The sequence below is a fragment of the Theobroma cacao genome, chromosome 2 (assembly GCF_000208745.1).
Source record: "Theobroma cacao cultivar B97-61/B2 chromosome 2, Criollo_cocoa_genome_V2, whole genome shotgun sequence".
Classification (NCBI taxonomy): Eukaryota; Viridiplantae; Streptophyta; class Magnoliopsida; order Malvales; family Malvaceae; genus Theobroma; species Theobroma cacao.
Window position 1 is genome coordinate 30574498 of NC_030851.1, and position 15034 is coordinate 30589531.

General features: G+C 34.5%; 2 protein-coding genes and 1 long non-coding RNA gene across 5 annotated transcripts; all 3 read left to right on the forward strand.

The window, feature by feature from the left end:
• On the forward strand, window positions 2988-8777 carry LOC18609362. 3 transcript variants are annotated; one of them, XM_018115038.1, is made up of 8 exons: window positions 3445-3498; window positions 3829-3971; window positions 4490-4539; window positions 4639-5189; window positions 6211-6291; window positions 7607-7669; window positions 8246-8285; window positions 8542-8640. In XM_018115038.1, exons 1-8 carry the CDS (start codon window positions 3445-3447, stop codon window positions 8547-8549), a joined length of 990 nt encoding a protein of 329 aa, XP_017970527.1. In that variant the 3' UTR covers window positions 8550-8640. The 3 variants fall into 3 exon arrangements, with proteins under 3 accessions (XP_017970526.1, XP_017970527.1, XP_017970528.1); XM_018115037.1 differs by lacking the exon at window positions 8246-8285 and having other exon boundaries at window positions 2988-3498; window positions 8542-8777; XM_018115039.1 differs by lacking the exons at window positions 8246-8285; window positions 8542-8640 and adding an exon at window positions 8030-8239.
• On the forward strand, window positions 10583-11454 carry LOC108660738. Its single transcript, XR_001926410.1, has 2 exons — window positions 10583-11068; window positions 11162-11454. It is a non-coding gene; the product is annotated as an uncharacterized LOC108660738 (long non-coding RNA).
• On the forward strand, window positions 13014-14409 carry LOC18609363 (zinc finger protein 5). The gene has a single exon (XM_007044434.2). The coding sequence runs from the start codon at window positions 13140-13142 to the stop codon at window positions 13890-13892; it is 753 nt and encodes a 250-aa protein (XP_007044496.1). The 5' UTR covers window positions 13014-13139; the 3' UTR covers window positions 13893-14409.

The window sequence follows — 15034 nt, forward strand, 5'->3', positions numbered from 1 at the left end:
TTTAAGCAATTTGGCCGATTCGTTAATCAGTGAAGAATATATAAAAGGAAGAACCTACGAAGATGGAAAGATGAAAGGACCTAAAAAGTTTAAAATCACGAGCAAAAAGAAAAAGGGAACCAATCCTTGTTCGCCATTCGTTACTCCCAAAATTATCAAGCATTTTCCCCCGATCAAGGCTTTCCATTTTGTGCAGAATTCCAAATTGGGGTAATGAAACAAAAATATTTTCTGATTGCCGCCGTCACATTAAATAATTATTAGGAAGGAAATAAAATTATACTAAATATTTAAATAAGTCTTTGATCTATATCAAAAAAGTTAATTAAGTTTTTATCTTTTTATTACGTTCAATTAAATCCCTCAACTTTTATTTTGAATCAAATAAACTACTTTTACTAACTATTGACTAACTTCTGTTAATCAATGGTACAATTGATACTTTTATATCATGTTATCTGTCACATGATAAGTTGATGTGTCATGCTGATGATGTTATTACTATGTGGCATTAAATGTTACTAATTAGAAATGGTGTGTTTATCATTTTGCCCAACCACATGTTTAAAAATAATTAACTTTAACGTTTTCAACAAAATCTAATTACTTTCCTCCTTAATCTAATAGAATAAATGTTTTGAATTTATACAAACTAATTCATCTGATTTAAGGTTTAGATCAAAACTTACTAAGTTATCTTAAAGATAAAAAGTCAAATAAATCTTTCCAACTGATTGAAGCCATTCTAATCCTTGACAAATGGAATACTTCAAGTAACGCTTAATGGTGAACGCCTTCATGTTAGGCCAATGGAATATGAAGTTACATTTTTTTTTTTTTTGAATATGAAGTTACTTAAATAGTATCTCGAGGGGAAACTTTATCTCCTTCATGTTTGGTTTTCTTTTTGCAAAGAAGAAACTAGAAAATTATTGGAAGAAAAGAAAAGAATTACGTGAGTATCTTGAATGGAGAGTTGAACCCCATTAGGCAACATGGTTTTGAAGATTTAACGTTTTTGTTGCAGGCTAGTTTCCTTGAACAAGAGAGAAAGCATCCTTTTATCAATTCTTTTATCTTCAACAATCTCTCAACTTGGTCGCCAACGCAATTTGGTGCCATTTCGATGGAAAGCGTGCAAGAGTCGCGGAGTTATTTGAAGGATTAGAACGGCTTAACGGATTTTTTGTCTTCAAGGATTTCTAGTCTCTAAGATAATTAAGTTCTGGGTTAAACCATAAATCAAACGTTTATTCTATGAAATTAGGAAAAAAATAATTATTTTTTTTATTTTTTTGTTTTAAATCCTTAAGTTAATTATTTTTGGACATATAGTTGAGCAAAAAAATAAATATAAACTTGCTAATCAACATCATTTAATGTCATATCATCTATCACATGACAGTGATATAATTATCAAAATGACATGTCATCTTACCACATAGAAAATGACGTGACATAAAAATGTCAATTATACTGTTAATTAATGAAAGTTAGTCAACAATTAGTGAAAATAGCTTATTTGATTTAAAATACAAGTTTATTAGTTAACAATTAGTGAAAATAGCTTATTTAATTTAAAATACAAGTTTAAGGAACAGTGATGTGATTATCAAAATAACACGTCCACTTGTCACGTGAAAGATGACGTGGAATAAAAGTGTCAATTGAACTATTAACTAACGAAAGTTAATCAACTGTTAATGAAAATGACTTATTTGATCTAAAATAAAAATTTAAAGAGCAATGATGTGATCATCAAAATAACACTTCAATTTATCATGTGGAAGATGACGTGGCATAAAAATGTAACTAACGAAAGTTAGTCAACAGTTAGTGAAAGAGGCTTATTTGACTCAAAATTAAAATTCAAGAATTTAATTAAATGTAAAAAAAAAAAAGGACTTAATTAACTTTTTTCGTATAATTTTTTTGAGTATTTAACCTAAAACTTATTGTTTGGGATAAAGGATATTACCCTTGCCATTTTGCTCTTTTATTTTAAATTTAATCTCTTTTTAGATTTTCATCTATCAAGAGAAAATGTTTTCAGCATCCACTATGACAAAAATGATGGATTTGTCATTGAATTCGCCAAATCGGTAGAAATACCTGTTATTATAATAGAAAATCTAATCATGCAATATTTTATTATTTGTTAATTAAATTTGGTTAAATAATGTTCAAATTTAGGATTTGTTTTTGTTTATTGAAATTTTTGTAAGAAGTGTTATTTAAATAGAGTGGATTGTAAAAGAACTGTAAAGAAAAATTTAGATAAGTTTTAACAAATTTAATCAAAATTATTGAAAGATGTAAAAAATTATTTTGATAATATTTTGATATATTTTTTTATTAATAAAAAATTCAATTTTATGAATCAAATCATAAATTTTAAAATAAAAAATAAATAAAATATTTTTTGTTAATTTGAAATAAAAATAAATAAAATAAAGAAAAATAATGGGATCAACTGAAAAAATAAATGTGAAAAAAGCATAATTCGTCACATAATATTATGAATGATTGGAAAATAAAATGAGTATGTAAAATAATTCCATTAAATATTTTGTCATTAAAAATTAGCACTTTGTAAAGAAAATTTGATTTTTAACTTCATGTTAAATCTTAAATAAATTTATCGTATAAATTAAAACTTTTTAAATTTTAAAAGTAAAACATCTTCTTCTTTTATAATTGAAAAGCTGTTTTATAAATCAAAACAAACATCCGCTTAGTTTTTGACCTTCGGAACCCCATTTTCTCCTCATCCCAAAAAAATGAAAATCTAAATGAAAGGCATGTTAAAAGTTGAAGGATGAAACAGTTACTTAAAATCCTTCTGTATTTGCTTCCTACTAATTATTTATGATCATCATGGCAAACGGCAAATATTTTAGTTCCATTATCCCAATTCAGAAGTCCCCCGTCTTTATTTTGTGGTACTTTAATTTATTTCAAACCGCCTTTTACTTTTTTTTAGAAGAAAGAGAAAAGGATTTGATGAATTAATCGGACGTCCCCTATTCTCATCAAAAGAATCGGACGTCTAATATTGATGTAGACCATACAAGATCGATCACACTGTAATATCTCCTGAAACAGCGCCATTCTTCCTCCCAGCGACCTCCGTTTATTTTCTCCATTCCTCTTCGATACCAAAAAAGTAATCTGATTCTCTCTTTCAAAACCCTATAAATTTTTAAAAGCAGATTTCTTTTTTTTAAAACAGTCCCGTTTAAGACTACCTGTTAAGTGAAGTGCAAAATCTCCGAAAAGGGAACGGTTAATTTTTCGCCATTGAGGTGTTTTAGGGTTTTTGTTTTTAAGCGATGTTCTTTTTTCTTTTGGAAGGACGATGATAAGCTTCATTTTTGTCGGTCCTCCAAAAGTTAAAAAAGAAAGAGCCGATTAAGCCAGATTTAACGAGTCTAGGGTTTCTTCATGGCAGAAGATTCGCGGGGCCGTGTCACTATCACTCTCGGTCGTCGCGGCCAGGTATTTGTTTTACTTATTTTCCTCTTAATCATTTTTTTGTTTGTTTTTCCATAGTAATTAGTGATGTTGGTTACGTATTTGTTTCCGTTGCTGATAAAATGTAGGAAATACGTTGGAAATTAGTAGGAAATTTAAGTTCTGCTATAAATTGTATTTACTATTTAACTTCAATTTTGAACAATTTAGTTTACCATGGTTGGGTTTTATTCATTTCTTCTTTAAATTACTTGACTTTTTTTTTAAAATTCAGTCTAGTTTCTTTTTCATTTTTTATTAGTGTTTTTGGCGGCTTGTTTGTAAAGCTGAACTTTAGTCATTTTGTTGCTGTAGGTGGTGAAGAGGGCAGGACCTGCATCAGATGTTGATTTTTCTGATTCTCTGCCTGTTGCTGGAAGTAAGCGGTCTGTAAGAGATAGGTTAGGAAGCAATGTAGATGGCTCCTTGTTGCGTGGAAACCAGCTCAACAACAAAAGGTATGTTTTTAGGATTTTTATTGTTGTTTTCTCAGCATTTTGAATTCTTGCTTTGCAATGTTGGTGCTTGTGCAATGGCTACTTAGGTAAATACTCTGAATTTCCTGGTGGATGATGGTGATGATGCTGTTGTTGTATTCATGTCTCGTGGAGCTTGCAAAATGGACCCATTATTTTAGGGTATTTGTTTCATTGTAAGGGTAGTTTGCTGTTACTACTGATTGCCAGGTCTTGGGAAGTGACGTTGGATGTGTGTGTGTGTGTTTAAATTTTTTCTAAGCTTTTCCTATAGTTTGGAGGTCAGGAAGGCATGCCTGTTTCCACTTTGAGTGTTGGATATGCACTCAACAAGGATACTTTAGGGAAAATAAAGCGTTGGAGAGACATTGACCATGAGAGCTAATACTTTGCCCTAGCTTTGGTGTTTACATTCTATGTGCATAAAATATTACCCTATTAGTTTATTAATGAAGTTTACTTAGGTAAATAGTTACGGTGCTGTTTTTCCTTTTCTGCAGACAAAGAGGGGATGGTCATACACCAAGCTTGAACACTAATGGTTTGAATGGTAACAAGCATACACCTCAAGTTTGCAATATGTTTTATATTTTCTGATTTCTGGACTCATTATGAGATTACTAATATTGCTTCTTTTGAATAAATAAAGATGTTCGCATTGGTAAAGATGACCTTCGCTTGAAACTCATGCAAAAAAATGTGTTTAGACGGGCTCAGAGTGATGATAACCAGAAGGTCATGGACCTCCGTGAAAAGTTGTCAAGAATGGGACAGCCTCCACTTAACAGTTATGAGGCACGGCAGCGAATGCCTGAATCAAGGGAAACCAGTATCTTGGGCAGAATTCCTTCCACAAGAAGTGCAGATGATTTGCCTCGCATGACCTCATCAAGAAGTTCTTTTTCTCCTTGGACCTTAGATCATTTAAGACAACGATCACCAGACAGAGTAATGGGTGTTTCTAGGGGTATATCTCCCCCAACAAATGCTGAAGAGCTACAGAGAAGGCCACTGAACAGGACGTATGACAATGTGAGAGCAGTTCCATACATGGGCAAAGATGTTCTTGATGCTCCAAGGCCTGTGAGTACAGCATCTTTTGTTACAAAGTCCACAGTGCCTACCACTTCGGCAAAGCCTATGCCACCAGGTCGCCCAATTCCTCCTCCAAGCAGCATTGTACAAAAAAGTTCATACTCTGTACGTACTATTTGCTGTCTACTTTGCATTCTACTAGTGAAGGGTGCTATGAACATGTTTTGCATCTATCTTTTTAGCATTATATTTTTTTGTGAACATCAGCTGCTTATGTTCGTCAGTTGAATTTGTTCTTTTACCATATAACTCGTGACATACTTTGTATGATAATTTTATGTCATGTTTGCGGTTAAATCAATAAAAAAAACTGTGTTATGTCATTCTCCTACTACTATGCTTGGAAAGTCGAGACCTATCCTAAAAATTTTCTCTATATAGTAACTTGTCTAGATCTTTCTGTCTATTTATTTTGTTGTCAACCATTTCTAGTTGGTACAGGATAATATGCTGTTCAAAAAGTTTAAGAACCCATTATCTTTCTGTTGGTTTCCAAATTAGGTTTTGAAAACTAAATAAACATTAAACTTTAAGGTATTTGACATGCACATCCTTGACCTTATTCTATGAAGTGTCTGATATTGTGGGTAGCTAATAGTCTGGTTGCATTTGGTTCTGGACAAGTGACAGTGGAGGGCGCTTTGAAGCTGTATGTTAATGTGCCTAAGTGTGTGTTCTTACATCCATGGAATTTCAAGAAGTAGGTGCTACATGTTCTTTAAGAATCCCCCCCAACCCCACCCCTTGTCACTACCTCTCTGTGTCCCACACACACAGAATCTTCTCCTCTATGAAGGCATTATCATTTTTAACTTTTGCAAATCAACTCTGAATCCTAATAATTCCTGCACTTTCTCTTATGCCTCTGTACCATTACTTTTTTCTTTTTTTGCTAACCTTTCCACTTCTTGGTTCTAGCCATATTTTTGCAGAACTTCTTACTCTGTTTTGTATCAAGTGTTATATGCTATTTGTTTTGCAGTCTGTGGATAAATAACTAGTCATGATGTGATCCCAAAGACTTATATTTTAGAAACTTATAAAGTTATATGCATACAGTGATCCATAAGATCCAGTGTTTAAGATGCATTCTTACCTTTTTCCTTTTTGGCTGGCTGCTAAGTAGGGAGATGAACAACAAACTGTTGAAGGCTTGCTACATTCACTGGGGTTGGGAAAATATGTCATCCTTTTCAAGGCAGAGGAAGTAAGTAATAGAGTTCTTTAGTTAAATTCTCCCTGAGTAAGGATTAATTTTTTTCTGAAATAAAAAAAGTGTTCATGAGATGCAGGGGAAGAATAGTCAGTGAAGAAAGAAGATGAATTACATTAATATGTTATTCTTAATAATAGTTTGTCGCTTGCTCTTTGTTTTTTTGTGTTACTTCAGTTCGTTTAAATAGGCCCGGGCTACAAGCTGTGTGTTTCAGAAGTTTGGCACTATTGGTGCAATGCAAGATCTTAGAAATCTTTTTTCAGCTTCACCTAATGCAGATAGTTGTTGAATTTTCTGATTGGAAAAAAATATTATAGCATCAATAGTGATTTAATTAAATACATCACTTTCAGGTTAGGTTGTCTAGCTTGGTTCTGGCCCGTTTGTGGTTAATGTAAAGATATTTTTGCACATATATGTGTAAGTGGTAATAAACATACTACTTTTGCAGAAGTGAAGATTAAAATGTATGTCTGATGTCCCTAAATTGGAACCCCAGTGATTAGATCTAGAGATATTCAACATTGAATTCATATATTTGAACCTTAAAATTGGGTGGGGAGGGGGGGGTTGGAGTTTATGGGATGAAAAAGGGATACCTCATGTTTTGTATCCTTAAGCTCAATAAATTTCCTCTTGTAATAAATAATATTTTAAAAAAAAGACATGGATGTTTCATGAAGAAAGACAACACTTGGTCTCTCCCATGCCAAATTGGCGCCCATCTCCCTGGAATGGCAAAAAGGGATGGGGCTATTTTTTTTTTTTTTGAAAAGCAATTTTATTAGCCTTTCAACCGGCATGCCATTTGATGTTCAGTAATAGAAAGATAACGAATGTTTTTATGCAGGTATTGTGTTTGTTGTTGTAGGAAATTTTTATTCAGGATAATTAAATAGGGAATATTACCACTAATATTTTCTTGTAGCTCTAATAGTTTCCAATTGATGCTTGGCTTGTGTTACAAAGCCGCAGGCATGTCCACTATCTTTTGTGATTTTATTTAAAATAAAATATTGACTTGAAAAATGTTGGATATGGTCATTTTGCCTAAAATGACTGACATTAGCGTGTTTCAAATGGTTGCAAATACTGGTAATGTTGTTAAAAAAGTATAATTTCCTAGATGGAGGTGGTTGCTTTAGCTGTTCTATCAGACAAATCTTGAAGATTTACTTTACTCTGTATTTACGTTGTTGAAATCCCATGGATTTATATTATGATGTTCATTGGAGAATTGCTTGTTGGTTTGTTTTATCCGCACTCTCCTTGTTTGGCTGATCTGGAGATTTGATCTTTTACTCAGGTGGATATGACTGCATTGAAACAGATGGGGGAAAATGACCTGAAAGAGCTAGGAATACCTATGGTATTGTACCCTTTTTTTTGTATTTGTATTGTTTATTGTCAAAATTTTCTGTTCTAATTTTCATGATTGATGCGTCCAAACTAATAACTGCTGCTTAACTCAGATCTGATGAGTTAGATTCTCAAAGTTGAATTTTTCAAGCATGTCTATATAGTTCTCATATTTTCTTAATTAGATGTCATCAGTTCTGAAAACATTTTTGTTAAAGTAATCTTTATTCTGTGCATGTAACTGGGACTGATTTGAGTGCCTAAGTACAATATGCTTTATCTGTGTCTGTGGGCCTCTATTTCTTTTACATGGAATTTGGGTTACCTGTTGCCTAAGCCAAATTCACTCTAACTCAAGGCTCTCATGTAGTTCTGTGCCTCTGTTCATTAACTGTTCTGGATAATTGGTGGCTTGAGAATATAAAGCTTGCTATGAAGTTGATTAGATGGATTATAGTTGATAAGTTTCAGTAAGCACTATGTACTAGGAAATCATGGATTTTCCTTGCTGCTAAGTTCTAGTTAAAGTTACGGCTTACTGCTGAGTAACCTGCCAACTAATTGTTTGACTTTGGAGGGACTGCAGTATCCAGCTGCTAATCAAGGTGCGGATGACAACATTTGCAGTATGCCTCTTGCTCACATTGAATTTTATGGGATTTGAAGTAGTAAAATGGGCTGTGATCAGAGTGTTTTCTAGAATCAAATCCTGCCAATAAAAAACAAATCTATGATCATGATCATTATTCATTTGAATGTAGTTTGGTAACGGTTCACTCTCTCTCTGTCTCTGAGTGTGTGCAAAATGTTATCTTAAGGTATAGCTGTTGTAATTTACATAACATGCCAAGTTGTCCCTAATGAAGGTGGTTTGAATTGCAGGGCCCTAGGAAAAAGATTCTTCTTGCTCTTTTGCCCCGTACCAAAAGGCAACCATGATTATTTGTTCATTTCGTACGATGGGGTGCTCATGTTAGTGAATCTTGTCTAAGTAAAACCATTGTATCTCTCTTTTTGGGTTAGAAAGTGACCCATAAATCAGTTGTCACGTTTTTGAATCTAATGCTGATTAATATTCATAGATGGTGGAAAGAAATTTTGAGTTGTTTTGGATTTCATGTTACCTGCTTTTAGTTCTTTCCGGCCAGAAACAAATGGGTGTTTGATCAAATTCAACTGTCTTCACTAGATAGAATATTCTTGCAAATGATTGCAATCTGGAATCTGAAATGTTCTGATTTGCGGAAAACTCTAGTTTAGAAGCCTGTATTCTACCTAATCTAGTTTGCTTGGGGCAGCTAGCTGTCTAGAATCCTTATGCAGGAAATATCCTTGCCCTTTCCCCTACTTGTACTGTTTTAGAAGCTCCGTTTTCTTTGAAAATAGGCATGCATGTCATGTGGTGCAGGTGACTTTGCTTTATGATTTTTATACGCTTGTAATCTTTTTCGAAACCAAGGTTCTCCTTACAAGCAAAAGATCGAGGTTAAGGTACCTGTTCAAACTTGTTCCTGCTGACATGGGACCCCGTCGTCTAAGCGCCAGGCCATGGGGCTGTAAAATTGTGTAAAGGTGGCACTCGGTTTTACTTCTGGAGAAGAAAGATGGGCCCTTTAGCCCTTAAGACGTCTTCTCTAGTGGAAGCAAATGGTATCAAAAAACAATGTGATGGGTAATAACTAATAAGAGAAGAACAAGGGGAGAACATAAAAGTTGCCTCCACCTACCAACATGAATAAAGAAAACTACATGTGGTTTGTGTCAGAAATAAAACCGTATAGGCATAGCCTGACGGCTGGGACTTGGGTTGTCCAGGATTTCAGCACAATGAGGGGGTGGGTCAATCTGCAAACAGAGACGATACACCAGGCTTCTATTTTGTCATAAGCACACACTTTGAGCTCCGCAGCCACCAGGAAGCATCCTGGTTTCCTCGTAAGCTTTACTTTCTACCATCAATACCATGAATTTGGTTAGTTGAGTTTGTCAATAGATTTATTGTATTTGGTCAGTATGTGTTCTTATATTCATTATGGTGACCATTAATGATTCAGTTAGCTTGATTTTCCATTAAGGTGTACTTTCTTTATGTATATGCTGTGTCGTTGAATTGTCTTCATTGCGCAATTATTTCCTTGATTCTTTGGCTATGGACGATTGAGAATGGACTTCCCAAAAATTCAAATTTCCATAAAAAAAAATTAAATTCTCTGCTTCTCCCGAACGAATGAGAACGTTTTGCAACTTGGCATGGATTAGTTGGGAGGAAATACGACTTTACTCTTTTCGACTTTTAGATTGTGAATTTCATATCATGGAAACGGATTTTATACAGTAAGAAAAAAGAAACATTCTTGGTATTTTAGTTGTTTTCGAAAGTTTATTAGTTGCATTTTTCAAAAAATCACTGCATTCAAATATTTTGTTTATTAATTGGTACATGAACTTTCTAGTTAAATAATAAAGTTCGAATCTCTTCTCCTCAAATATAAAAAAAAAGAAAAATCCATCAAAAAGTCACTAATTCCCTGCTGATTTTAATAAAACAAAAAGAGAGAAATGAAAAACAATATAATTGGTTATGTTCATTCCCCAGCTTCTTGTCTTTGCTCGTCTACCCACTAGTATTTTCTGACTTTTAATAATGGAGTTAAGAACATGCCCGCCGCCAGTTTTACCAGATAATTACAGCAGCCAAGATTGCAGCATGCTTTGAGAATGATTATGATATGAGCTTCTTAGCAATGAAGATTGCCTCCACTAATTTTCAAAGTGTATATAAGCCTGAACTATTGGTGTTGCAACCAGGAATCACAGTACGCCATGTCTTGATCATCAATTCATCATCATCAGCTTGAGCATTTTCCTGCCTTAATTTTTCCTTCTGAATTTGAGTTGGTCAAAATTGTGCTACCTTGTCTTTGCCTTTAACAAGTGGTCTATGCTTATGTACTTTGTTTTCTAGATTTTCTTTTGTTTTTTTTTTACCCGCAATAATCCATATGTTTCTTTTCTATAAAAAATAATCAACATGTTTTGAAATTCCTGGACTAACAAAACATGATGAATCTTAAAAATCAAGCCCACCTGATTTTGTTACGTGATTGCTTGCAACTTTTTCATTAATTTATTATTCTCACTGTTGTTTTTACTTGTTATCTGATGTTTTCCCGGGTTTCAAAGTACTACTAAAGTTGCAAGATGGCTGGCATGTTACATGCTTGTTCAAGAATTCCACCAGCTGGATGAATTAATTTGCTAGTGCCTTCCACACCTGCTTCTCCACCATGACATGACTGCACATTATCAGGATTTAGTACCAATTCCCTCTTTCTTCCAACACTGGGGAGTTTTCACCACTAGATTCTTCTGGATTCGTGAATGCCCGACTAAATAGAATTTCCATTGGGTAAAAATTGGATTATTTGCAGCATCTCATAATTAGATTAGATATAAATTAGCGCATAAAATAATGAATTGAAGTTGCTATTTCTCGTTTCAGGTATGCTAAACTGGTGCAAGCCACATCAAGATTCTCTATATATAATGGTTTCCAGGATTATATTTGGACAACAGAAACTTCAAAAGAAAGAGGCCTGAGTTTGAAATGTAGCTGGAGCAGGTGGGAAAAGCCTTGCATGTATATCAGCTAAAAGAGTGCTACAACTGTCTTTCTCTCATTCACAGTGAGCTTTGCTTCAAATATTCGATTGAGTGGTAGAAACACATTAGGCCTTGAATCTAATTTGTAGCTGAAATCTTAATCAACTTATAAATCACTAATTTATTGATTCATGTTGCCTTAGTCAATCTTGGCATTCTTCATGGTTTTCTTTAAGATATTTAAAAAGCATTTGGAGTTGTCCAGAAGAGAAGCAAGATTAGATTGGATGGAAACAGGAATTTTGTGGGGTGGCTGATGGTAGGGGCCACCCTTTTGATCCTCTAGCAAAGCAGGGGATAAATGAATTGAAACGAGCTGAAATCAATCAATCAACCAACCCACCCACCTAGCCACCATAATCCAATCTCCTCCAAAATGGCCTCAGTTTATTCCACATGCTAGGATACTCAAATGCTTGATGACAGCATGCCTACTTGGAATTCTCCTCCTAAAGCAAGAAAGTAATTTGAATAAGCTGGACAAAATATATATATATATATATATAAATAAAGGAGTAGGGAATTGATTAGCATGAAAGATCTATTGGTAGACTTCTTCCCACCAATGAAATGCGAAGGTAGAGACATTGAAATAACAACACAATCTAATACAGTTTCCAACCATGTCCCCAAAGCTACAAAAAGTGGGTCCAAGCAGAACAACTGTCCAACACATATGCTTTGATTATGTATACAATAATATTAGTTGATGACTTGATTCACCTGAAAACATATGCTTTTGGTATAAAATATAGGCTTTGCCTGCTCTAAGAAGATATGCCCAGATCTCTTCGAAGACCTTGATTAGTATATATGCTTACATCATTGCCCACTTCTTATATTCCTTTGTTTAGCAACTACTCTCCCTTAATATTATTCTAATCCCATTCCCAAAACATGGTCAACATAGACCCATTACACTACCCCTATTCATTTCCTTTTTTCATATATATAAAAAATAAAACACCTTTGTGGGTGGAGGATGATAGTTGCACAGAAGCTTCATCAAGTCTCATTTCTACAGAACTCAGCATTGTTTATGCATTATTTGGAGACCTGTGGTGGATGGGACTGGGCACCCAGAGTCATCATATTCATATTATTTTTTTGATTAACTACTAGCTCACTATGGCATATTTTATGATCAGCTTGGAGAGGTAGAGCGGATTATATATTACATACATTAATCCACTGACTAATTTGTTGGTTTAATTAATTAATCTATTCTTTGGATTATGGGATTTTAAGTACAGTGGGGGGAGGATATCTTGCAAAGTTAGAAGCCCTTCCTACCAGGAGATTACGTCCCCTTCTTTCTTTGACTTTTGTTTTTAGAGTTCGTATTATAATAACTTTAATCCCCTCTTCAGGAATGGAATATTTGTTTTAAATGTGCAAGTGGTACCATAATTGATGGTCTTTACCCATTTAAAATGGCTTACAGAACACAGAATTCCTCGTTAAAAAAAGCACACTGAATCCTCTTTGATTGGGAAAGTTTGAAGTGTATCTACTACAAAATGCAGCAAGTTTATTTCTTTAACTTATAAATAATAAACAAAAGGAAAAATCAATATTGCATGAGACGGCTTCTCTGATCTGACTTTTCCAAATTTCCATTTTTTTTTTTTTGTCTATTGACCCTCGTCTACGTTTATGCTGTTCATGATTATTATAAAACTATTCCTCTTTAAGATGCATTGCATTGTTGGAAACCATAGAATTACTATAAAAAGGAAGACAAGCCAAACAACTCTTCGTCATAGGTACATTTAACGCTAAGCCAATTTTCTTTTAGTTTCCTTATTTCAAGTGAGATGGAAATGGATGCCTCTAGTCTTATTTCTCAGACATGCGACGGTGAAAATGGTTATTCTCCAGCTGCCTCCTGTGTCGAGAAGAAGCTTAGATTGTTTGGCTTTGAGCTTAACCCGAGTAAGAACAATGACAACTCCCTGAAAAGTTCTGCTGAAGGCGATGAAAGTGTAAACTCATCATCTACCAGGGAGACTCCTACCAAGGAGAAAAGCTCAACAGGAGAGACTGATGACAAGAAGTTCGAGTGCCAATACTGCTTCAAGGAATTCGCAAACTCACAGGCGCTTGGAGGTCATCAAAATGCTCACAAGAAAGAGAGGATGAAGAAGAAAAGGTTGCAGCTTCAAGCCAAGAGAGCCAGCATCAACTGTTACCTTCAACCTTTCCAAAACAGCCTTGGTTTCAGCTACCAAGGTTCCACTCCATGGTACTATGATTCTTCCTGTTACAGTGCTCCTGAGATCACTCTTTACGAGGAATCTCAAATCAGTTTCAACCAATACGAGCACGATGCCCATCTTAATGGCTCTCAGCCATCAAAATGGTATGCTCTGCCATCTCAAATGATCCCTTTTCAGCAAGATTCATCCATGTTCACGCTAACACACGCTGACAGATCGAGGGAAAACAGGCCTGTTGGTCTCAAGCCTTCCGCTTTGCCTTCATCAAAGCAAAGCTGTAAATCCTTGGATCTCCAATTAGGCCTCAGCTTGCAATCTACAATACAGAGTTCCTCTGGAAGTGGTATATAGCGCATATACATAAATCAAGGTAAAGGTAAACAGTGCCATGTCTTTTTCAATGATCATATGAATTCTTTCAACCTCTGAACAAAGCATACCAAAATTCAATACACTCGGGCTGGAGAACTTCAGCAACAGCTACACTGAAACTCAACCTATAATTCGATCACTGAGAGAGTATACAATTACGCCGCAACTGTTATCTCAATTTCATGACGGTGAAATGTCATACATACACATGATGCTGTATTTACTCTCGACAGATGTAAGGAAGCAAAGAGCTATCTGATTGCATATAGATGCCTGATCATCCTTTTCGGGCTGTCAATATTGAGAAAGAACCTGGGAAACCAAGATTTTCATTTTGTGCTCATTGTTGTCTATTTATGCACTATTTTTTGGCTTCATACCTTTTTTTTTTTTCTTTTGAGAATTTCATAGTTAAAATTGTTCATCTTTATCTATTGACAAAACCCATCAAAGTAACGTTCAGATTGCCACTATATATGTAGGCAAAGGCAAGCAATATTATTAGATAAGGTGCGTTGCAACCCTAATACTCCATTGCGTCCAGTATGTGGAGCGGTGAGCATTTTGATTGTAAGGTGAACAGGTTGTTGATTAATCTATGATATATTACTTGAAGTAATTGTCAATATACTCAAAACTTGGCAAATAAACAATAAGGGTTGATTTTGAACATGCACGCACATGTTTTAAGAAAAAAAAAAAAAAGAAGCGGTTGACAATATAAGATTTCCAGAAAATTACTACTCGCTGTTGGAAAAACATTAATTTTGAATAACTGGAACCAGTCGTCACTGGATTCATCAACAAACTTACTTGCAGCTGGTTTGTTTAGAAATGAGTTGGGCGTACGTTTGACTGATTAAACAAGTTATTGTTTAAGGGTTATATCTAACATTGAACCAACGACTAGCTGTACAACACCTTTTAATTGCCTACAAATTAACGATTTGTCGTTTAACCAGTAGACAAACTTATCCGTAAAGATTTGTAAGCTCAAAAGCTTGTCATTTTGTGTCTTGTTTTCCAAAAGTAGTTGTATAATTTTCAAAGTCTAATGTTTGCTCAATTTATGAATGACTTGCCTACAGGTTATAGTAGTTACCTTGCTCTCTCTTCTACAA

What these genes read in the sequence shown, in the direction of transcription:
- LOC18609362 (XM_018115037.1), top strand. Translation starts at nt 3,445, where the DNA reads ATGGCAGAAGATTCGCGGGGCCGTGTCACTATCACTCTCGGTCGTCGC. An exon ending in AACCAGCTCAACAACAAAAG is followed by an intron (nt 3,972 to 4,489) that starts GTATGTTTTTAG and finishes CCTTTTCTGCAG; the next exon opens with ACAAAGAGGGGATGGTCATA. An exon ending in AAGAGCTAGGAATACCTATG is followed by an intron (nt 7,670 to 8,541) that starts GTATTGTACCCT and finishes TTTGAATTGCAG; the next exon opens with GGCCCTAGGAAAAAGATTCT.
- LOC18609363 (XM_007044434.2), top strand. Translation starts at nt 13,140, where the DNA reads ATGGAAATGGATGCCTCTAGTCTTATTTCTCAGACATGCGACGGTGAA.